Raw genomic sequence first — 25489 nt, 5'->3', positions numbered from 1 at the left:
ATAAATCAAGCCAAGAGTAAACTCCTGGTATCTTGATGTTTGTAGCACATCCTTTAAAATTTCTAGGCTAGGGAATTTTAATGTGGGCTGCAATTAAACAGCTCAAGAATAAACTCTTGACTGTCCACTGAATCTCAGTAATTTTTAATTAAAATTCTAATTTAATTTCTAATTAAAAAAACTAAAATAAACAGAACTGCTACAATTTCTTCACTTGAAAACAGCTTTGATTTAAAAGGCTGTTGACTACTACTATGAAATAGCTTCTGAAGACATGAACATTTTTGCAATGAGAACCACTCAAGAATGGTCCCATTTATTTATTTATTTAGCAAAAATTAATTTTCTTAACAGTAGAAGTTAATACCAAGGCCATTTAAACTTTCCTGCACAGAAATATCAACTGTTCAAATAATGGGGGGAAATTTGGAGTACAACTGGTCTGGGGTGTATAAATAGCAATTAACAATAGCAATTAACAATCCCTAAATTCTGTACCAATACTCTCTTGAAGAGTTATTACTGTCTAATATCAGGCAGGAGAGTAGGAGGCTGCACAGAAGCACTCACTTTCTTAAATACTGCAGTAGTCTGTCATCAAAGAGGCAATCATTTAGTTGAAATCAATGAGCTGCCTTCAAAGGCTGTAGAAAATGAGACAAATCTTACTCTTGACCAAAGCTAACAAAGAAATCCAAAGAGAATTCTATTCCTGATGGAAAAATGCAAAGCAAAGGCTGAGGTAAGTATGTATTTGCATACTGAATTTGTCCACAAACTGCTCTCTTGGGAGTTGTCAGCACAAAAATTCATTTTATAACTAGCAAAAGTTACTAAATATAGAAAGAAATTTTTGCTAAATACAGAAAAATATTTTTGCTAAATAAACATACTACATTTACCACTGAATAAAACACTAAATTTGGTTTCCCTTCAATTTTGTTCCCTGCCATCCATGAGAAATCCACAGGCACTTTCTGCTTTGCAAAAGCAAAAGTTCTTAAAATTATGAGCTCTTAAAATTATGAGTTTAGTCAGGGCGTTCAACTGACAACACTGAGTTTTACCTACTAGTTATAGCTGATAGGCTGAATCTTCAGGCAAGTACTTGATAAACTCAGGAAGCTTCATCATAAGACTTTGAGAACTTTATTGCTCCTCCTGGTAACTATCCTTACTTTTTGTATACATGAAAGCCATATCTCCTGATTCACTTGCATTATGGAGCCATCACTACAAACATATTCACAAGCAATGGTAGTGGAGCTGGACGTGCTGACCAACCCAGGCATCAATTCATCACACCCATGTCCCAGTTCAAAGAAGTTTAGAAAGAGCTTTTAATTCCTATGGTGAATGACAATGAGGACAGTAAGAAAGGACTGCATAACAACAACGTAAGACAATTTTTTACAATGGTTCTTTTTCTATAATGAAACTGTTTGTTCATGAACTTGTTTTTTTATGTCAATAATATTTCTAAAAATGTTAGAACTAATTAATTTAAAACTACTGCAGCAATAAATTCACTTAAAAATTCAGCTGGGGCAAACTGCAAATTATTAACATTATAAAATGTCTTCCATTAGTATTTTTCAACTTAGGAACTGATAGAAAATAAAACCACAATTTCAAGACTCACTACAGTTTTATAAAATGACCTTTAACATTTTTTATAGTCATTCTACTACTGTACACACAGCTTTGTTGATCAGCTATTTGCCATGGTATTTTTGTTTACATTATTTTTTAAAGTTGATCAGAACAATTACAGACTTCTCTGCTTCTGTAAAAGTCCAGCTATGGGAGGCAAGACAGAAATCAATCTTCCAGAATGCATTCAAGTTATCTGAGTATAAAACTAATTTTTCCCTCCCCCTTATAATTCCCAGTCTTGCTCACCCAGTAATCTTCATCTTCTGCAACAAATGAAGCAGAAAACCACTCCTGTAACTACATATCTCTAACTCTTCCCCAAAGCATATCTGATGTGCTAAGTAAAGCAAGGTCTCTGTGAAGAGCATAGCAGGTCATCTTACAAATGTGATAATAACATGCAAGAACACCCAGATTTGGTTAGAGATTTTTCAAATATTTTCTGCATCCATCATTTCTCAATGACAGTTGGAAGCTGAGGGACGCACTGCAAACACTGAAAACAAAGTCCATGTACATTACTCAGGTAGGATGGTGTATTTTGTCTGCTATATCTTTACGATTTAAAAAACAGAGTCAGATGCTTACAATATGATTTCAAAAACACCCAAGAACATAACTTTTTCTTCTGTTTTACTGTGGTGCTTTAGATATTTCTTCAATACTTTACAAACAAAAAACCCACACAGTTATGTATCTAAAATGGAATCACTTCACACAGAGAGCTGTTAGGTTTACTTACCTTCTGCCATTCCGGAAGTATTACTAATACTGAGTCTGTTGCATCGAATTATTCTTCTTAGCACATGAGGAAGAAGAGATTTCAAGCCTCCTGTCAAAAGCATCTCTTCATCCTTAATAGAAAGATAATTGTAAATTTAAACACAAAGCGCCCTTCCCCCTCCCTCCCGCCCCTCCCCCCCCCCCCCCCCCCATTTTAAATTCTGATTTTCTGGAGAACTTAGCTTACATTTCCTCATCATGTTCCACCACAGTTAATATCAGTGGGAAATTCTATATTGTAACTCAAAAGAGAGATCAAATTCAAAGGTTTATTTCACTGACATTCTATGACTATATGCAAACTGAATTTTTCAACAAATTAGCTGGAGACATGCACTTTAACATTTGGGATAAAAGGCAAAATTTTTCTGCCCTGTAATGTAAGAAAGATTTCTTTCCTCCCTGATGAATATTAATTTTCTAGAGTTTTCAGTTTTCCAAAAGTAATTGTAACTTTAAAATTCCAAAAGCACAAATGGATTAACTTAGCAGGGTATAGTCTATAATATTACTTCTCTGATCAAAATACTTTTAGACAATTAGCAAGGCAATATTGTGGTAAAGGGAGAACTATATTCAGAAAATGTCACTGTAATACATTTCACCTATATTATGGTTTTCAAATATTAATTATGCTGAAGTGAATACTCCTGTGGCTATTCTTCCTCTGAGAATGCACACATAGAGATGTTTAAGTCACTTGTCATACAAACTGGAGCAGGTACAGAAATAAGTCTCCTAATTACAATCAATATCTATCTCTTTTTACTTCTTTTGAAGATTTAAAATGTCATTTTTCTACAATCTAGACAAAGTTCACACAAAGCTTTTCTCTCAGCCTCAACTACTAATAACTAAAAAGAGTTTATTACATCGCTATTAGGAAAAAGCAAGAGTGATTAAAATAATAACTTGGCTGTATATGATTTTAACCTTGGTCACTTTTAGGTAAAGAAACTGAACTATCCTCCAATTAATTAAATTACCAACCTCCAAGTTTTTCTTTAATTCATAGCAAGCCATTCTTGTTGTCATTCAAAAGAAGTAACAAATATGAGAAAAGCTGTGCTGCTCTTTATAAAAGATGCTGCTAAATTAATATATAATGAGATGTTACACCCTTCTAGCAAAAGTTAACTTTTCTGTTAAGGGTCCATGGTTTTTATTCTGTAACTATGATAGTACAAAGTTTCACTCTCACAACTGGAGAGCCCAGTAGAATAGTGTGAAAATTTGTACCTCTGAGCAATCATTCTGTAACTAACTTGAAGTGCAGGGATATGTTTTGACTGAAAGGATACTTTTCTCCTAGTCTGTCCAAAATGTTTCCCAGTTTGCAGAGCTCTGAAAGGTTAAGTTGGGTGCACTGAAATTTAGAGCAAACTTTGCATCTATTCTTAATTCTGAAATCTTTATATAGCATTGTCAGCCAAAAGAAAAGAGTCTTTTTTCTGAACTCCGACTTACTACTTTCTAGCTCTTCTTCGCTGCTTTTGTATTACCCCTCTGTATGCTGTACAAAAATAGTCTTCATTACAAAATCATGAACAATTCCAAACACACACTTTAAAGATAACCAGAAGCTGGATACAGAGATGTTGCTGAGCACTAATTCAGGCCTATAAGTATCAATTTAAGATACACTATTCAGAATGTAAAGAGAATTTCTAACATCAGTCTGGAATGATTAATTCAAGAGATTTCAAACTCTTAAATACAATGATCCTAATAAAACATTCCAGATACATTCCAGATGTGCTCATTAGATTCTTTCAGATATTTTTTCTTTATTTCTGAGGATCTTTAAAACCATCTGAATCATCTGTAGGATTGATGGCCTGTTACTGATGATCTACTACTTTACTTGGACTTGAAAGACAGTCAGAAGTTTAGAAAACTAGTCTGGGACAAAAGCTGTCTTTAGCTATGTATTTTGTCACAAATGCCCTGTTCAGACGTTGGAAAAGCCTGGTTGTCCTCTAGTAAAGTGTGTGCCCAGCAGCAGAAATGAAAGCACCTATGAGATTTTGTCAGCAAACACTTAGGACCCTAAAAGTTTTTGGTTCATATGACAGCAAGTGGCTAACAAATTACAGGACTATGAATATCAGTAATCCTGAAGTGTCAGCTGTAGCTACCATACAGAAGCATTTGGGCCTGTCACTCCTACTTTTGAATAAATGTATACTATTGGTGATGACTGCTGAGAAAGTGAATAATTTAAACATTAACTTTGTATAAGTACAGTGAGACAAGACTCACCTTCCTGTGGTGATTTTATATAGTAACAGGAAAAATTCAATTTGATTGACATTCTGCGTTTTAACTTTAGATCACTATATTTGCTGTACAATGTCTGTAATAGATTGTGCTGTTATTTTGTTTATTAATTACTAAATTAGGATAGACAATAAAACCAGTGAGATGCTCACAGTAAAACCCAGCTTTTGCTATATGACCTGTCCAAAAATAGTTGGAAATGTAGTGTACTTTTTCTCTAAGCTAGGAGGCATAGTCAGGTTTAGATTCCCCAACCATCTTTAGAACTTCCTGAAAAATCCTTGGAGCTATCATGACCATGGCATGTTTGGAATGACTGGGGAGAAGCGTGGATGTAATTAGGATCTTAAAGCATCTTTTTCATTTTTTTCCATCAGGATGCCTAATGAAGTGTACAAACTAACTTCATAGGGGCCTCGAGCAGCACTCTAAGTAAACAGTTTGAGACAATGGTTAATCAGTTAGCAGGATCTGTGCCTTGGCAGAGGTCTCTTAATTCCTTTACTTTGTTCTGAGAGTTTCAGATAATGATAGTATGGGTTGCCTCACCAGAGTATGTTGGATCATGACACAAGTAAAGACAACATGCAGGGTGTTAAAAAGGCCTTAAGAGAAGAGGCTGACAGAGCTTATAAGATGGCTGTTGTGCCTGAGGGCAGCCTATGTGATGTCTCCCAAAAGAGCTCCTAAGATCTGGCTTTCCAGTGTGCTGTCTTTAATGGAATGAACATCTAAAGCAGGCCAGATAGAATCCTGTGTAAACAGCATTTGAAAATCAGGCCATTGATTGGCTGCATAATGATAAATTTCATACTTAAAGTACCCAGTCTGAGAAAAGACCTTGTTCTAAGTCGTGCTGCTCACATCAGATTCGCTGACTTTCAACACCAACAACCAATATAGTAAATCTTCATAGCACTGCGGCATCAAATACATTCTTGATGAACATTTTCTTAAACATCTGCTTCCACATTAGAAGCACAATAAATACTTTTCTTTTTAGAGTTTTCATGAAGGTTCAATGTATTTGGTGTGTATCTTGCATTTTACATACTGAACTTAAATGGATCACTATTAAAATACATCACTGTCGGAGACATTAAGATGACACTTACCCACTATTGATTTGTGGCCACTATCACATCATGAGCTGCACTTCCAGATCTTGACAAGGATGATGAAACTTCAAAGCTGAAAAGAGATGAAAATGATGTAGGGAGCCGTGTTATCAGGCAGCAATGACAGTTTAGCTTATGCCAGATCAGTAGTTCAGAATAATGAATCAATTTGTCAGAAACACTATTGTATTGAAATGATATTATATTATAAAGATACATATAAATATTCAAGAAAAATTAATATTTTTAAATGAACCTCTCTTTGCATCAAAGTGGCAGTCAGGAAATACAGTTTGGTAAAAGTACAGTACAGTTTTGGGAAAAGTTCTAAATGGATCTTGGGTCTGGCTTTAATAAGTAACATGAATTTGTTAGTTGTCATCTTCATTCAGTAAATACTTGAGCAGCACCACTTCAGTGGAATTAAGCAGATACACACTATCTGGTTAATTTGGCCTAGATGATTTTCAAAATATCTCATTACCAAGACAATAGCAATTTTCAAGAAAGCCAGATTTCGAGGGTGAATTTTTTTATTAGAAATTGTGATCCCCAGTTGCCATATGAAGATCTAAGTCATTAACCATTTCTACCTGCTGTTCTCAGAGCACTAGTTGAACACAAGTGACTGAGTGCAATGCTGTGCTGATCCTTGCTGAGGTGACTGGAACGAGATTGCTCCTAAGCCTCATTTTTGTAACTGATTGTAAAGAATATGCTCTATTTCCCCCAAACTCCACAACTCAGGCAAGGAAGAAAGCATGTTGAGAGGAAGACACGAAACAAGAAGAATGCAGTTCCAGACAAGGTTTAATAGATTGCCCTGCATTTCAGATGACTTGCACAATGGACAGAGTAGCCTCTTTGCATCTTCTAGGCTATTCCTTATTTTCTTCCTCTTTGTCTACCGTATGCCTTTATCTCTGCATCTTTTCCTCCCTGAGTTCAGACCCCTATGTCCATAACTTCAAGCTGGGGTGACTTAACTTGGTGACTTGGTAGCACTTACTCCCTTGGTTTGTCTGACTGCATCCTCTGGCAGTACAGGAATTTGGATGCCTTCTCACCTCTCACTAGCTCTTTTTAATTTATATGCTTGATGTATCTCTCAGTTGTACATTAACCTCTCAATTTTTAATCTTAAATGAGCTTTTTCTGTTCCTAGTGTGAGACAAGCTAGTCTAACATCAGAAATCATAATACACAATAACTTCAAAAATGTTTTCCCAGACTTGTAAGATTTAGACCTCTCTGACCCCACCTATACTCATAGGTGAATATATATCTATATTTATATATCCCTTTTAATACCACAGACAGGCTTGGCTTAAGCATAGTTTTTCTAATTATTTCCTTCTTAATTTCTGACAGTGGAACCGCAAATCAGCCTTAAAAAGTTTTATATCTTACAAGCTACAGTTTATCAAGTGTTTTGTACAATCTGCAGAACATAAGCTCTTTATGGAAAAAGAAGGAAAAGCAGTAAGTGGAACATTTTATATTACCTTAGAGCTTTCAAATTGAAAAAGCGAATCTGTAAATTTCACAGATATTTAAATATGAACATAAATTCTTTACAGGCCCACATTGTAAATTATTCATTACCCAAGAAAATGGAAAAATGTCATTTAAGTGTCAGAGAGATTACACTTTGAGATGTAGTGGGTGGGTCCATACTGCTGTGCTAAACCACACCAGATAAAAACGAATCAAGAAATTATGTAATAACACAAAGGATTAAAACATTCTTCAGAAGTGTCAGTGTGACTACTGTGCCTTCACACATATCAAGTGAATTAATGAAATAGAAGTAAAAAAAATAGCACTTCTGTGGTTTCAAAAATGAAACACATGAGAATACACAGCCTGTAAAAAGTATGGGTGGTAAGGGTAATAAACAGGTTTGAACACTGCAAAGTAGTTAACACCAATTTCTGGTGCTACAAATTACAGGTCTGTTTTCTCCAGTGGCACTGATAGACCAATAAGAATATGGTTTAATGCAGTGTAATCTAGAGACTTGCTTGCAAGGAGACCAAAGACTCTTACGAAATACAATTTTGCATTGCTTATATCACTTTTGTCCTATTTTCAGTTTAAAGTTTGATAATAAGAATGGGTGGTGCCATGTACGTGATCATGGGCCAAAAAAGTGCAAGGGTCACTACTTGAAACTGCTGGGCAGGGCTTTTTAGATATTGTCATGCAGATACCTTACCCAAAGCTACTGCTGCACAAACAGGAACAGCAGGGTAACCTGAAACATGAGCCAGCCCATGGGCTGCCTTTACCAATACATAATGGAAAGTAATCTAAACTAATTATAATCTAACAACCTCTTTGTGTACTATGCCTTGCCCTAGTATGAACGTGGTTACAGAGGCTTGTTAACGTAAACACACTTTAAATGACCTGTTGTTTAATCATCAAGCTGATTTGAAATTCTGCCAGCAGACTTCTGTGAAAAGCACAAGCTCCTCTGAAAATTTAGTTAATTTGATTTTCCAACAGGGTCTCTCAGTTACACTTGTGATCTTTTTTTTGAAGAATCAATTAATGATCCTTTTCTTCCCATCTTCCCATATGAATCATTTCAAAGCACATAAGATCTTTGTATATCATTCCGAAAGGGGAGTGTGTTGTGTATTTTCTGACAGTAGTTCATCCAGCAAATTATTATTTAACTTTACATTTGAAATATAGGGTATTTGTGTTTGAAGCTTATGCACCTTTAGATGAGGGCTGCAAATAGAAATTTAAATTAGCTTCCATTAGTGTTCTATCTGCTGCTTAAAGCAGTCAGCCTATACTTGAGATCCTATAGATTATGTCAGGATGAGAAATTCATGATAGAATCAATGTGTCTTTGATGCAATCTTGTTTATTTGCAAAAAAGGTACACAACATCTAGTTTCTCTCAGTATATTAAGAACAAGTAACAGAAAGCAATTACCAGATTCAAAGCAGCCATTTCAGACACCACTGTGTGCTGCTGCAACCACTGCATTGGTATTACTTTACACTCAGCTTCTGCTCTGGGACAAAATAAATTGTTTCTGGTGGAGAAATATGGGCAGAGACTAGAGAACAGTTCACATCAGGCCCTGCCCTTGCATGGGCACAACCTATGCAAGATCCCAGTTGTTTGGGCCTTTTTATCCAGCACAGAATGAGCCCTCATGATTTCACACACCCTTCCAACCCCTTGGGTCATATCCCAATACCCGCATTCCTGCCTCATGACCTTACAAATACATGTGACCAGTAAGTTTTAGAACAGCCACCTCATTTACACGCACCTTTGGCAAGACACAGTATACATCTATACATTGACTAAGAAATTAATCAAGATTTAAAACTGCTGCATTCATGCGTTGGACTTTGCTGACATACATACTCACCAATAGCAAGAAGAGACTGCAAATGATCCACCAGAGGTTGTTTTCATATAAGATGACAAGAGATGCTTATTCAACTTCATGAAATTGAAAAAAAAACATGAGGGCATGAGGATGGTATTTAGATATTGTTTCCCAATCTACGCCGAGCTACAGATCTTTGTAACTGCTCCACAAATCTTTGGGCTGGGTCTCTTAGCTTTTTCTTGCACCAAGACAGCTCAAGAACGCAGGGGGACTTTGCTTAAGGCCACCAGTGTCAGCCTCTCCCATGCCCCTGTGGCAGCACTGGCCAGCTAACACTGCACACAGCAGCCAAGGTGATGGGCATTGGCTAGACAAAAACTCCTAAAGTGAGGGAAATTTTTCTTTCCAGTCCTATTTAGAAGGAAAGAAAATGGAAGTCCATAGGACAAAGTACAGTGACTTGTACTGCTCTGTTGGGAAGGCAGCAGACAGAGGTGCTTGTTTTGATAAGAACATATGTCACCACCTAGGTTACACCCAGTCACATCATGCATGGTCACAGGGTTGACAGGGTGCTCATTCCTAACAAGGAATTCCATCTGAAGGTAAGCAGGTAAGTGATGTTCTGCTACCTACACATCATAAAAATAGAACCCAATAAAGGTGCCATGCTCCTGCTATCAAGTCTGTCAGGATACCTCCAGGATTACACCATTCCTTTCGTGCTCACATGTCTGCCAGCAGGTACTGTCACTGCACCCACCACTGCTCACCAAGCAGTTCTCCTCAGCAATGGTCACTAAAGAAATTATTCCAGCCCATGTGTTTACACAAAGTAAGTGTCCTTGAGATGCGGGTGTCTCACTAGGCTGTGTGTGGGGAACTTCCAGTGAATTGTACCTGTCCAAACTACCAAAAGCAAACATCTCTGCCTCCACACATACCTGTGATGAAGAGATATTAACTTTCATTGTTCCACTACTTCCTTCAACTCCTAGACCAAGAAGTACTGGGAACAGCTCAAAAGGCCAGAACATCATTTTCCTGACGAACCTCCAGGCTTAAGTAGTACTATATGGATAACCAGATGAATCTGTGGCAGAATCTCCAAGAATACCTCACTGCAAATTTCAGGAGTAAGTATAGGTAAATTGCTGTTAGCGACTGTACTGTGTGATAGCAAATGGTCTGCATTTGGACTGCTATTTTGTCTTGGAGCATCTACACTGCCCCTGTAATAAATGTTCATTTGCATCAAGGATATCTGGACAACTTTGTTCTACACCATCCATTCTAACTTGAAAGGTTCCAAGTTATGGACAAATCATGGCTGCATTACTATGCTTTCATTAATACAAACTTGACAACTGTGGTATTATATCATGACTATAGTTGTCATGATGATCTGGAAACTGCCCTCAATTGTCTATTTGGTGTAGCCAGGCACCTGCAGACACACTTGTCCTCTATCTGCAAGAGCTCAGGGACTAAGTGTTGTTTGACCAACACTTAGTAGATAAGGATGATGAGAAGGAAGAGCAACAAGTGGCGCTATCAGTAATTAGACATATACACTAAGGCTGACAATACCTCAGTCCTTTTGGAGAAGAGAGTGCTGCTTGTCCCTAGTGAAGATGCCCAAGCTCTAAAAACCACAGATGTTATATACTGATTTGGTAGACTGCATCACAGACCCCATAAATAATCAACAATAATTGTCACCATCCCTGAACTTCTGAACAAGAACTTGTAGAATGAATGAGTTATAATCCTGAACAGTCAAAGCCTCTTGTGGTGGGCCTGAATGAAGACCTCTATATAATTCCAAACTCTTCCTCCCCTGCCTATACAAAGTACAAAACTTAACAGCATGTGAACCTTTGAGGACCTCAGCTGCGCAGTAAAGTGAGTGAAGGAAGACCTGAATGATGTGGCAGTTCAACCAAGCTACACAGACCTGATTGTCCAGTCATTCACAGGAATCAAGAATTAACTAATTTTATAGGCAAGTGGTAATCATGCTGACCATGAGAAGAGACCTTCTGCAGGCGGTATGTTGGTGCTGCAGAGTGCCAACAGTTGCCCTCACCATTTCTGAACTCAAAACAGTCATTCAAGACCAGTAAATGATGAAATTGCACTGGGCAACTGTCCTCATCCAGTACAGCAACCCTTGGAAAAGCAGAAAATATTACACCAAAGCCAGAAGGTGCCATAGTGCCTACTGCATAGAAGAAAGGTGGGCTTGAACTGAAGCATTTTGTTCTGAAAAGAAAATTCCTACTTACCTTACTTTTAGGGGTCTGAAATGATACAGGCCCTTATTGAGTTTCCTGGGCAGTCTGATCCCACAGCATGTGGGTGTTTCTGATGCACTCAGTCATGGCACCCTTGGGGCATCACCACTGGTGGCAGCAGCACCAGGGCAGTGCAGCAAAGGGAGCAGCCAGGAGCTCTGCTCTGCTGTTGGTCCCAGCACAGGCCACATGAAGAACTTCACATCTAAGTTCCTGGTGACAGATTAGATCAGGTATTGGTTGACTAAACACACTCACTCTGTAGCTATTCAGTGCCTTACACAATTATCTACAATACACCACTGTGCCCAGTGCAGTTACAGTGGGCAGACTGAATTTCTCAAACCACTGTGCTCATGAGCAGTATCAGCAAAGAGCTCAAGATGCTGAAAAATGCAGTTACCTTTCTAGCTCAGAGTTAATCCTGAACTTTTACTACTTTTCCCTATGTTCCATGAATAGAGTAAGATCTGTACACATATCACCCTCAAACCTTTTATGACCGTTTCTTAAAAAAAGCAGTTTGGTGTTAAAAGAGATGACTCATAATGCTGCAGCATCAGTTGGCTGGCTTGAAAGGGATGCTCATGTCATAATTCTGATTTTCATTACCAAAGAATATGAAGGTAAGGGCTGAAAATGTTTTACACTTGTATCACCTCATTTTATATTTTAGAGATATAAATAAGCTATAGTGATTGGTATCTTGGTGTGCTCTAATTCCAAAACTGAGCCTATATTTTGTAGAGAAGAAACACAAAAGTTCAAGCTTTTACTTTTTTTTTTTTAGAGTTTTGTTCCCAGATATGGTAGATGTAAATATGCCTAAAACCTTACCACAGAGCTTACAGTTTAAGGACTTAAACCTCTAGTACTTCTATGAATATAAGCAAAAGAGATAAGCAGATAATTAGTCTCATTGAGCTCAAGGACAGATGAAGTACTTAAACATTTGCTGTACTGTACTTCAGCTGCACACGTTTGAATGCAAACCATATCCTATATGCAGAGCTATGTAAAAAAAGATGTGACAGAAAAGTGAGCATAAAGACAGAAAAATATATTAAGCAGTACACTTCCTTTTTATAAACACATATATGAAACAAGCTAACAACCTCTATATAAGTTACAACTAGTACTAATGAACCATACAGTTCAGAAATAAGGTTCAGCTCTGGTTTTGTCTGCTTAGCAACCATTTATCCTTTTTTCTGATTTCTGTATACATGCCAGATAGGAAATTGTAATAATGTACCTTAAAATTCCATATCCCTCATTCGGAATTTGATAGGACAAAGGGTTATATCTTCAAACTGAAAGAGGGTAGGATTAGGTTACATATTGAGAAGAAATTCTTTCCTGAGAAGGTAGTGAAGCACTGATCCAGGCTGCCCATCTCTGGAAGTGCTTAAGGCCTGTTTGGAGGGGGCTTTGAGAAATTTGGTCTAGTGGAAGGTGTCCCTGCCCATGGCAGAGGGACTGGAACTAGATGATTTTCCAGGTCCCTTCCAACCCAAACCATTCTCTGATACTCCTATTTAGGAGGCACTTTTAAAGAGTAACCATTTTTGTTCTTGGACTTTTTTTTCACATATTATTTATCCTAACTGTGGGGCATGTGCTAAGTTTTGGTTTATTTTGTTTTCAAATGAGAAAAGGCTCTTGGCTTGTTTGAGCATTAGTTTTTTATCTGGATCAATTTTCCTCTTCTCTGAAATGGATTTTCAATTTACATTACATCATAGATACTGAATAGTTTCATGGTACAGTTAAGATATACATAAAGTGCAAATAATTCAAAATATTATTAAAACAGTGTTCTTCAGAATATAAAATTAAAGCTACATCTAGCCCAGTATCCTGACTTGTGATCAATAATGCATACCTTAAGGAAGAGCTCAAAAGCAGAGGAAACATTCACAAAACCTAGCTGGTTTATCCTTCCAGCATTTCATGACCTCTGGTTCAGAAACTTTGGAGCTAAGAGACATTTCTTTGTTTGTAGAAGGTATGTAAAAACTGATATCCAAGTGGACTTTATCTCATATAACTGCAGCAATGTACTGGTTTTGCATTGGTTAACTTTTAGTGAAGAGGGAAGAGCAGTATATTATATGGATTTTACCAGCTAACTCCTAAATTACTTTACTTGGAAAACTGTCTAGATGCAACTGCTAAGAATTTTGCATGGACTCTTTCACTAGGATTTCACTTTCAAAGCCAAAATATTTAGAAGTAACAAAACTGTCTTTGTATTAGAATGCAATCTACAAACACAGGCATTCCTTTAATTCTAATTTCATAAATACATTTCCTCTCGAGACAAGCATCTTACATGAGTGTTCCAGCAATTTTCAGCAGTATCTCCTCCCAAAGAAGGGTCAGACTACACAGTATATGCAGTGACAAAAGACAAGAGAAATTAAAAGCAGCTTGCATTAATGTAGTCCAAGTCTAAAGGTACAATTAAAATAAAGCATTCACATTTGAAAAACAACTCTGAAAAGCTGTGGGGTTTGTCTCCAAAAGATTAGTCAAATGTGTGGGATTTTGATTGTGGGGGAAAGGGAGCAATGAGTTTGGTTCAAACCTAGGCCTATTTAGGTAGCTTCTCTTTTAATATAATTAGTACAAAGACACATTTTTGGGACCAACTAGAATTTTGAAGATGGAGCATATATAGGAACAGTGTTTCTGGACAGAAAAAAATAAATCTACAGAATGGATAATTGTTCAGATACTTGGAAATATAGCCAAACAAAAATCATATAGAGCAAGGTGTATTTTATGATATATTGCTGTAATGTAACTCCCATTTATTATTTTAAATAATATGCAAAGATAGAAGAACATTATTATTTGAATAAAGGACTAAGGTGTTTCTCATTACAGATTGAAGAGAGGATTTTAATAATTTAAAAGGAAGTTGAACAGGCATCAGTTACTAGAAACTGCTGTGATTTCCAGTCAGACTGATGGAGCAGTAGGAGACTGCTATTAAAAAAATAGTTACTACTACTAAAACATTTGAAGAGATGATGGTACCTAATGACTTTCAAACTCCATTCTCTACTGACAGATTTCCCTAATGGAAATTTCATTTCTATTCCCATAATACTGTCTTTATTAACAGAGTTTGACATAGAAAGCTTGCTATACAAGGCTGATTTTGAATCTATTAAGCACTTCAAACTGCAGATATATGACATATACAATCATTATGTCCATGGGAAAATTGTCAAAAGTAATGCAAGCTCACCAGAGCATTAAAATATAACACTGGAAAGAAGTGAGAATTTTTGGTAGACATCAAAGATATAGTTTACCAGAAGGCATATAAAAGAATATGAAAACATATATAAAAACAAGCAAATTTGTGTTCTTTGCACCAAACAATAAATATGCTTCCCCCCCGCCTCCTTTAGTGGAAAATTTAAAAAGCAAGCATTCTGAGTAAATCCAGCTTCAGTTTGGCTAAAATATTACACAATATTTTCCACTCCTTTTGAAGAAGGAAAATATTGTGATCTGTACTTGGTTTCAAAATCTAGGCAAAAGTATATATATATAAATAATATGTATGCATTCATTTCATGGTTGACCACATAAAGCAAACTGTTCCAAATTAAACAGTTATTTCAAGACTGGATAAAATTAACAAAAGAGAAGTCTGAAACGTGTAACTTATAGTTGATAGAATGATCAGTAGGTGACTTTTCCATGGTTACTAAGTGTACAAAAGAAAATATGTGAAATAAAGTGCATTAAGTGGGCATTGTTTAGAATATAAACCATGTATATTAAAAATAGCTAAGAATATTAACAGAAATGCATCTAACTTCAGTGACCTTGGGTCTATGAGCTCTGCAGAAGTTAAGCATCTCAAATGTCTTCCTTAAAAATAAAGAGGAATAGAGAGGATACCACACTTACAGATGGCTGATTTTTTTTACCTGATAGACACATACTTCTGATGGACAACCAATTTCTGACCTGTATAGTATTTATCAGCTTCATCGAAAAAGTCAAAGTTTTCCCAGTTTACAGTTGTCTTCTAAGGGCTTTCATCAGAGCACATTAGTAAGAAACTTTGTGGGTCCGCTTTTTGTTCTGAGTCTGCATCTTGCTCAGCATGAAGTCTGTATCTTGTCCAGCTAACGCAAGGGCTCTTCAGTATTACTGCATTGTGATGTAGTCTCTTATCTGCACTGAACACTTGTCCTCCTGGTAAAGCTGTATGTTTTCAATTAGAGATTGAAACTTTTGCTGAAAATAGCCTCGATACTACCTATAAAATAACACTTAGAATTAATTCGTTAGGTCTTTTCGTAATAATGCAGAATACACTCGTGGCTTCTTTCAAACAACTTATGAATATTGGGGATAGTTTGACAGCTGGAATATTTATTGCATAAATATGTTGAGTTAATAGGTAGATGTAAGACAAGCAAATATTCAAGAAAGACAAGAGGTAAATTTCTCCAAAGTACATAGATGAGGATTAGCAATGAACATTCTAGAAACAAGGGACGGTATGATTATTAATAAAATGGACAGGTGGATTTTCTTTAAATGTTTGGGTTTTATGGTTATTATAGAAAAGGCTCTGGTTTAATAAGAGTATATGAATTCTACATTAGTCACATTTAAGAGTCCCAACAGGAATAAAGTTTACAAAACCAAACAGAACAATCATATCAATAAGGCCAAACCAGATTAAATTGTAGCCCAAATCTTCAATTCCCTAAGAGGATGAACTGTGAAGCTTCAACATAGAGGGGTAAAAGCAATAATAGGAAGAGACAAGTGATGATGTGAGAGACGTTTAAGGTCACCTTCAGCTGTGACAACAACATTCTTAACTCTGTAATTGAAGGCAAATGGATGTCGCTGCTACTGTAGCAGAGGCAGGGAGTGGGGGGAAGGATGCTCTCCTGGGGTGTGTGGGTGGTGTGAAGGCATTTACTTCTGCAGACAAAGAGAGGCACTGGAAAGATTAGGAAACTGTTGTCTTAGAGGAGGCATGAGTACTTTTACATGGCATATCCCAAGCCAGAAATGGTACATAAAAGGCTACAGAAAACACGAGTATGGTCTGCCTTGAGACACAAGATTAAATAAGGGATTAACACTTGCTGTTTGTCAAAGCTGTGAGACTCTGATGATTTCCTCAGAAATCCTCTCCATCTCCTCCTTATATATTCATCAAAGGATAGTGTTCAGGGACTGCAGTGGGTTCCTGTCCAAACTCAAATGATTTATAATTCTGTTGTTTTGGTACTTGTTATCCAAAAGTAATTGTTTTATCTTATGCATAAACCAAACCAGTACCTTCACTAATCACAATTTTCTAAAGAAAAATACTGTCACAGAGTGGAACAGTTTAATCAATTTGTAATCTAAAGAAGCAGGAAAATAATGGCAAGCAACCTCACAACTCACTACTGCCAAAACAAAATTATTGGGTGGGAAGATATTAAAAGGCCACACCACATTATAGATACATGTTTTTATGCTGGTGTGAGAGACTGGAAGGACTGCTGGCTCAAAACCTTTTGTATGTGTGTGTGTGTGTGTGTGGAACAGGCAAGTCAGGCCTTTCCCTGGTGAGGCACTGCCCTGCCCCATACACCCCTGGGCCTGTGTCCCAGCCCCAAAGACGCCACCAGTCCCTGACACACCGGAGGCAGCGCTCCACACCTGCCCCTGCAGCTCCCAACCCAGCTCCCGAGCGGCCAAATGACCACAAGCCCCACCTTGGGAAGGGCCCAGGAAAGCCAAGGGACATTTAAGGCCAAACATGAGACAAGCACGTCTCCTCCTCTTGGAATTTCTATTAGTTGAACACTTTTGGAACCCAGGAATTGGTAGCTGTATTTGTTCTTTTCAGTATCTTTTCTTTCTTCTGATTGCCTTTTGTTAGAATTCTGAGTAACTTAAAATTGAATGGGCTTTGAGTTTACTAAGTTGAATGGGTGAAGTTAATACTTTGAGAAGTGGTTTATGTTGACTGAATGCTGCTCTAAACCTTTTGCCAAAGTTCTTTGATTTTCTAGAGTTGCCTTAAAGTCTTCTTTGTTGATCTCTTGAGAATATCTTGTCAGTATTTCTCCCATGAATATAACTCAAAGTACATGAACAACCATAAGCCCTGTTAAAAGCCCCATCACCCAAGTTGTTTGGGGCCTTACAGCTGGTTTTGGCTGGGGGTAGAGTTAATTTTCTCCAGAGTGGCTGGTATGGGGCTGTGTTTTGGACTTGGCTGAACACTGTGATGACAATAGAGGTATTTCTGCTATTGCTGATCAGGGCTTGCACAGAGCCTTTTTCACTCTTTCTACTGCCATGCTGGTGAGATTAGATGTGCATGGGAGGCTGGGGGGAGACAGCCAGGGACAAGTGACCCAAACTGACAAAAGGGATATTCCAGACCATACAGCATCATGTTCAGTATATAAAGTGGGTGAAAGGAGGAGGAAGGGGGGACACATTTGGAATGACAGATTTCATCATCCCAAGTTGCCATGACCTGTGATGAGGGTCTGATCTTGTGGAGACAGCTGAACACTTGCCTGCCCATGGGAGGCAGTGAATTGATTCCTTATTTTGCTTTGCTTGTGTGTGTGGCCTCTGCTTTCTCTATTAAACTGTCTTTATCTCAATGCGTGAGTTTTCCAGTTTTTACCTTTCCAATTCTCTCCCCAATCCTGCTGGTGGAGCAGTGATTGAACATGCGGTTGGGCTTGGCTGGGGTTAAATCAAGACAGTTACTCAGAGAACAAATTATTTAATCAAAGTCATACACTAACTTCTCTGCATATTACAAGTAATTCTAAGAATCTGTGGCATTTGCCTTGTCTGACTTCCAGCCTGAAGATGCATCACACTAGAACTGCAGGAAGGCAACACTGAGTTGAATGGGAAGCAAATAATTTACAACAGTTTCTGTAATCAGTGTTGGGTCTGGAATAAAATCTGATTGAATAGGAATGTGTTCTTTTAAAAATGGAGAGAGATGTGTTACTAGTATAAGTCTTTATTAAAGCTCAAAATGCTCGGGGGTGAGGGGGTTGAAATACATCAGAGTTAATGGAGTTATTTACAATGTCAGCAATCTGCATTGCTGTCATGTTCCACATCAATACATTAAGAAGCAGTCACAACAGAAAAGTAAGCTTGAATGTGACATGTTGTAAGAAGGAGGATGCCAAACCTTACTCTTAGCCAGGCTCAATAAATGACAGCCAAAGGAAAATTGCTTAATGGGGCACTTATTTGCATAGAAGTCTTAACACTTCAGAGAAAATGTAAATCCCAAGGAATTTACAAAAGAAGTATAAAATGCCTTTTGACCAACTGGAGTTTGACATCCTCTTCAAAGACTGTCACAGCAAACACTTTGTATTAAAAAAGAAAAAAGATGTATTAAAACTGAGTGTTCTAACACTTAGATAATCTAGGTTTCCCCTAGAAGTCCTCTACTTAAGAAAAATTAAAGAAATGAGGTTGTGCATGGATTACTGAAAACTCAAAGAACTCCAAGTGCCTGCACAACCTCTACAGCAGATTATCTACAGTAAATATTTCACTGGATATTTTTAGGTGGTGAAGCTACTGCTTCATATTCTGGGTCTGCCTAAGAAACAGAGACAAATGCAACAAAATCATGGAGGAAATAAAAAGTAACAATTCTTCACATTCTTTTGTAACTAAATCACTGTGGGTCATCAGACGAAATTAGCAAATGGCAAAGACAAAGCAAACAAATGGAGCCCTTTATTCAGGGACTGCATGTTAAATCACAGACTGTCATGACACTTCAGAGCTGTTCCTGACCAGCGTTGGAAGCAGCAATGCTGAGCTAGAGATACCCTAGTTTGCATCCTGTATCTAAATAAATCAGTATGGGATAAAAAATTTTAGAAAAACCATAATGAAATTACAGAATTGCTTCAATACCAGTTACCTGTTAGATCTAGTCCCAATTTACACAATTTACAGTGCCAGTGTCAATTATGCAGGTAAAGTTAAAAATCCCCATCTTTTGGATCTATTGAAAATTTGTAATTCACTATCATAGTTTTTGCTACTTGATTTTTCACAGTAGTATTTTATATCCAGGCCATGTTCATGGAAACATATTTATCTACTGGTTTTCTAATACATTATAGCTTCTTTTTGTTCTTTAAAACTAAGGGTAATCTTTCTAATCTTTCATCAAAACATTTAACTGGTCCTTTTAAAGGGGTTTTTAGTTGTAATGCTGCTTATATTAAATCATATTTTATTATATTATAAAATATTATAATACTCTATATTAAGAGGTGTTTTCCAGTCACCTGATACAGTACTTGAAGCTAATCAGAGTTTTTGTAATTTTTTTCTGAGGAGCTCTACGTTCCTTTTAAACTCCAGGAGATACACTGAGTTTATCTTAATTTATCCATTTGTTTCCAGATTTTCTCTTCTGTTATTTCAATTCATGGAGACATCTTATCTTTGTAAACTTAAAACAATAGGTTCAAAATCAATAATCATACAACTTTTCTCAAGATAAAGGGAAAGGAACCTCTGTAATATTGATCACTTCATTAAATCTTTTTGCTCTGTGGTAATTTAACAGATGCAATACATTTAAATACATCATTAGAAGAAAACTTGTGAAAATAAATTTATTCTTTTTCATTTATGCTTTTCAAAAATTGTCCTTCCCCCTTCATTTTATATGGTGCTTCTTTTCACTCATTTTCTGCAGTCTCTCTTTAAGAACTACAATGCATAGTTTTAAGTTCTGCCATTTAAACATTTTTTTTCTCATGTTTTTGCTTCCTTCTCTGGGGTAGGAAAACAGAACCGTAACTTCTGCAACCATCAGAATGTACTCATGGTCTTCATGATGAGTTAAAAGTTTTAATTTCATCATCACTAGCTTTCAGATCACCTTGATTAACTTCCTTCTTAAGTTCCCTTCTCTAAAGTTGACAGTAAATTTTCAAAATAGTGAGAATTCGCATGCAGCTCCTTTGAAAAGGACTTTGAATTTACTCAGTGAGTATTACTGAGGTTTAATGACAATAACGTATAGAACAGTCCTCTGTGTTCCCTCCAACATCTGAAAAAAACATTCAAACTATTGTGAGTGAGAATTAGGATCCAAAAGTCAATTCTTTTTATTAAGCAGAAATTCCATTTCTGCCTACATTAAGCAGCTTTAGCAGTTCAAAAAGTGAAATAAACCCCAATTTCTGTTTCAATGACTAGTGCTGCTTTCTTTCCCCTATGGACAGTATTCATTCATTCATTTTCCTTTTCCTCATCAGAAACTGAGCAACATGACAATTATTTTTATTTGTGTCTCTTTTATAACCATGTAGACTTTTAGTAATTAAACTTTTGAAAGGCTGCCTGTAATAACAGTAGTTGCAACTGCACAGTGACTGAAGGAGAAAAATAAACAAATGACTTTTTATTGAAATTAATACTAACCGTAACAAGACCCTAGAAGCAGTAACACTTATATGCACTCTTTCAAGAAATGATCCACTTCCTGACAGAGTTGTACCACTTCCGTTAAGAGAATTATTAAGACTGGGATGCTTAGCATAATTTCTCCTTTCATGGTAAAAACATTAAGTGGTTTTAGAGAGATAAAACAGTTGCCCAGAGCAGTTTCATAAAAAATACTTTAAACAGTAAATATACCTACCCAGTCTACTTTTCTGACAGTTATCAAGCACAGAATGTTCAATTAAAGATTCAGATTAAATAGAAGATAAAAATCACAGAGAATATATGCAAACTAAAAGCTAGTAGAAAAAACCCGTAAACTTAGAACTAGTATTGTACTAAAATCTCACACAAAAGCTGTTTCATGTCATGTTTGTCTTTCACAGTGAGTCCTTCCCTAAATTCATTTTGTGGTTTCCAAAATTTGATCCTTTTTTTTCCCCTGCTGTGCAAATGCTCTCCATGGATTGCTTAAGGGGAACATTTTCTATCATCTGGCTTTCCAAAATTTTTCCTTTGAAAATAACACCTATTTCTGTAACAATTCAATGCCCATAAGAAAGCACCAAACACCTTCAACTTTAGCTCCATAGAAACTAAAATTTCCATAAGAAGCTTTTCTTCAGAAAGAAAGTAAATCAAATACCTCAAAACTGTGAGGCCCTGGCACCCTGCAAATATGCAGCTCTAGCACTCATGTTCTTCTTTTTTTCTCTCATTTCCTCTCAGAAGTCTGTACACTAAACACTTTGATTTCACCTCAGCCCTCAAACCAGCTTGGCACGCCACCTCTTTTAGAACCAAAAAGAAAATGTTGTGACACTTTTTCTTTAATGAAGTTCAATAATATCGTTCCATGTGGGAATTTCCCACAGCATTTTTTTCCTCCCTCTTTTCACAATTAGGAATGGCAAGTAAATACACATATTTTTGAACAGTTGTGTTGTGGGGTAGAAAAGGGACATCTATCTTTAGAACGGTGTTACTCCATATTCCCAAACTCGCAGCACATGCTCAGCCCAAACACTGAACTGTTCACTGACTGACCTGTCAGGTTGTTCTTATCATGCACATGAATATGAAAATGCTGCTTAAAAAATCAAAACCATTTACAATATGGAGCATGAGTGGCTCTGCACTGCCTCATAGCTTTTAATCATTTAAACATCAAATATTTTTCATTTTAATACCAGAGGGGTAATTTATTGTATGCGCATCATGCAAACAGTAGGTTTTTTCAGTGTTGCAGCGTACACACAAATGTATTTAAATGCAAGTAACACTTTCAGTCAGTTAAACTGCATTTCTAAAAGCACCGTTTATATACCAAGGGTGGTTTTACTTCTCCAAACTAACAAGAAATCTCTTACAGGCCAGTCTGTACTCCCTCTGGGTCTAAGCCCATTACTCTTCCTGGACTTTCTCATGCTGCTTTGGCTGCAGGCTCGAGCCAAATTTCCTCCCTCATCTGACCTTATGACAGTCTGTGTAGTGATTTAAACAGGACAAAGGCCCAATCTGAATGCTGGCATCTGACTATCCACACCTCTGACTGCCAGCATGCTTCCAGGAATGGTTGGGTCCCTGACCAGTATTCTTCCAGGCAATGCCTTTGTACAAGCATAGCTCAGTAATGGTATGCTGTCTCAACAAATCCAGGAGGCAGTGCAAAAAAAAGGCCACTGTTTTGAAGGGGAAAGAATTTAGCTGCACCATGCTAAGTCATGTCACTTCCCCGACACCTAGAGAATGAGAACTAATCACTTTTATTCTCTGGTAAAGACATAGCTTGTATATTTCCACCTACCTGTAATTCCAGCCTACCCTTTAGGTTGACAGAACTCTGTCCTTTAACAGCCACCCACAAAGCCATGTGATACTGCTGTGTGAGAGAGGCAAAGTAACCAGTCTGGACCATTCCGCTGAAGGTAGATCTGCTCTTATGTCAAGTACACAACCAAGTCTAACCCTCCACTGCTCCCAAAGTTCAGTTGAAGGAAAACTTGTGCACAGTCTTGTACTCATGGACTACTGACAGGAGGTTTAGGATTTCACTGCAAGTATAGCTCTTTTGTCTGTCAAAAGGTGGGATTCTTTCCAATCATTCAGTAGGGCTGCTTTGCTGTTTCTGGATATGACACAAGAATCCCACTGCAAAAACATTTTAACACTGGAGAAACCGTTACGTAAAAAAATCTTTTTTTTTTTCATGGAATGACCATATTGCAGGTAAATCAGGGCATCCCTCAGTGATAATAAAGAACTTTCAGTTCATGCAGTAGTACTTTGCAAGGCCAGTCACATCTCAAACTGAAATGTACACAGTAATCACTTTTATTATATGCATTGTCAGCATGGAGCAGTATTCTTGGTTTGGTATTTTAGGGTTATTGCCTCATTTTTAAAAGCTGTTTTAGCTGAAATTTGAAAGGAGAAATTTTCAGCCTGAGGCAAATGAGCAGATACAACCTGTTAAACTACGAACATCTGAAACCAAGACCATTAACAACTACTGGATTCAATGTCAGCACCCCTCACATTCAGTGATGGTAAATGGAATCAGATTACAGCTTCTCTCCTCTGAGGCTGCCAGGGGCAGTTAGTCCAAGTGTAGGCTAGTAGAGCCACTGGATTAAATATAGTACAGGTCTCTTTAAAATCAGGTAGCTGGGACATAGAATAATCAGAAGTTGTTGTTATGCCTTGTAATGAAGAACTAAATCTCACAGTCCCCACTAGATGTACAGAGGAGCCATTAGTTACAAAGATGAAAAAACTTAACAATTAATTTAATCAGTTTAGTAGTTTCATTTTCCCCTTTATAGCTTAATATTATACTGATAAAATACTTACTTGCTCTACAATAGTGATGCTTCTAAAAACAAGTGACAAAAGTTAGGGAATCAATTATTTTCCAGTTTGAAAACATATCCCATGTTCAGACTTTCTATATTTATAGTCTTGATATAATAATGTTGGAAAGGCAGTAATTGGATGGACATTTTTGGTGCTTACGTGTGTACCATGTGCTACAGGGAGATACCTCAACAGAACAGCTGCAGTGCTTAGTGGGAAACACCTTCAAAAGTTTTACCAAAAACACTATGAAACCCTTAGGTAGTAGTAATTTCTGGGATGACAACTGAAAAGGCATCCTAAACCTGAGGTCTAGTATATAAACAATTATGAAGCAGAAAATCTCACCAACTTTAAAAAGCAGAACTCAGTCTCTCCACAGGAAACTGTAGAAATGTATACATGTACATGCATTTTTTACATATATGCGTGCAAACACACCAATATTTAATACTGGAATGTGAATAATGGATTAACAAAATAAATTTATTTCACTGATCTTTGATGTAACTTAATTAAGACTCTGTGTAAATACTGCTGCTGAGACATGGCATTGTGAGTTAGCAGCTTGTGTGTAAGGATAGAAGCTGTGCATTCAAGAGCAACAAGTCAGAAATTACTGTAAATAAGAAACAGAGAGAAAAGTCATTTGGGTTATCTGTCTCATGGAAATGAGGACAACTTTAGAAACACCAGATTGCCTCCAAAACATAACAGACTGAGAGGCTTAACTGATTTGAACATATCCGATGTTTTTTGAACCACATCTCCCTCAACAACGCCACTAAACTGTGAGAACAGTGTCACCCACCTAAAGGGACCAGATGAACGCGCCCCAGGCAGGGCAATGTGAACCGGGCACATGGATGTACCTACCCAGCAACTTCCCTCACTCCCACCTTACGACAAGCAAGCGCTTGCCAGGCGCCTCCTGAGCTGCCATAACCCTCCAGGCCGTGCGCCTTTCCAGCGATCACCAAGGCTAGTTGAACTTCAGTACGTGCGGCCTCTTCCACCTCCAAGAGGCGGCTGCGCTCGCCGCCCCCTCCACGGCCTGGCCAAGGGCGAAAGCGGCATCAGGCGGGACCCGGGGCCCCGCCACCCGCGCCCACGTGTTGTGAGGCCCCAGAGCCCGGTGACCCGAGCACGGCCGCGGGCTGCAGGCGGACATACCGATGTGCCGCAGCTCTCCGGCCCGCCCGCGCCGCCGCTGCGAGTCCGCTCGCACCGCCCGCGCCTCCCGTGCGGAGGGGGGGGAGCTCAGCGGGCGGGCGGCCGGAGCCCTGCGGGAATCCCTCCGTCCCCGGCTGTGCCTCGCTGCTCCCTGCCCCGCCGCATCTCCCCGCGGGGATAGCCCGCTCCCCATCCCGCTGCCGCGTCCCCCGCGCTAGGCTGGAACCCGACACCCCCCGGCCGCCACTGCGAGTGGGTCAGCCCACGGCTGCTCCCCCCTTCGAGTACGGTGGAACGAGCCCGTAACGCGAGGAAGGGCGCCACGGCCGCTCCCTCAGGTGATTGCCAGCTCCAGCGGTCAATCAGAGCCTTTCCTTCCCTCCCGGCAGCCCAGCGCCCGCCCTCCCGCGGGGGTCGGGGGGCAGCGGGAGAGGCGGGCGGGAATGTTTACAAA

At 38.1% G+C, this 25489-nt stretch overlaps 1 protein-coding gene across 10 annotated transcripts in view; it reads right to left on the bottom strand.

The window, feature by feature from the left end:
- Positions 1-25127, bottom strand: part of DGLUCY (D-glutamate cyclase) — a 47667-nt gene extending 22540 nt beyond the window's left edge. The window contains exons 1-5 of one of the 10 annotated variants that reach the window (XM_088058150.1): positions 25036-25082; positions 11491-11712; positions 9239-9312; positions 5835-5910; positions 2399-2510 (exon numbers count right to left, since the gene is read on the bottom strand). In XM_088058150.1, coding sequence (XP_087914276.1) covers positions 2399-2501 — 103 coding nt within the window. In that variant the 5' untranslated portion in view covers positions 2502-2510; positions 5835-5910; positions 9239-9312; positions 11491-11712; positions 25036-25082. Of the gene's footprint in view, positions 1-2398; positions 2511-3429; positions 3475-5834; positions 5911-8790; positions 8810-9238; positions 9517-11490; positions 11862-24761; positions 24917-25035 lie in introns of those variants that run through there. The other 9 variants (XM_088058152.1, XM_088058153.1, XM_014249700.2 and 6 more) reach the window with 9 other exon arrangements.
- Between the last annotated feature and the right edge of the window lie 362 nt (positions 25128-25489).

This window comes from Pseudopodoces humilis, chromosome 7 (assembly GCF_049639895.1).
Source record: "Pseudopodoces humilis isolate 2021_Gansu_Grassland_sample_001 chromosome 7, ASM4963989v1, whole genome shotgun sequence".
NCBI lineage: Eukaryota > Metazoa > Chordata > Aves > Passeriformes > Paridae > Pseudopodoces > Pseudopodoces humilis.
The sequence above is the reverse complement of the archived record's forward strand: the minus strand, read 5'-3'. Positions and strand labels throughout refer to the sequence as shown.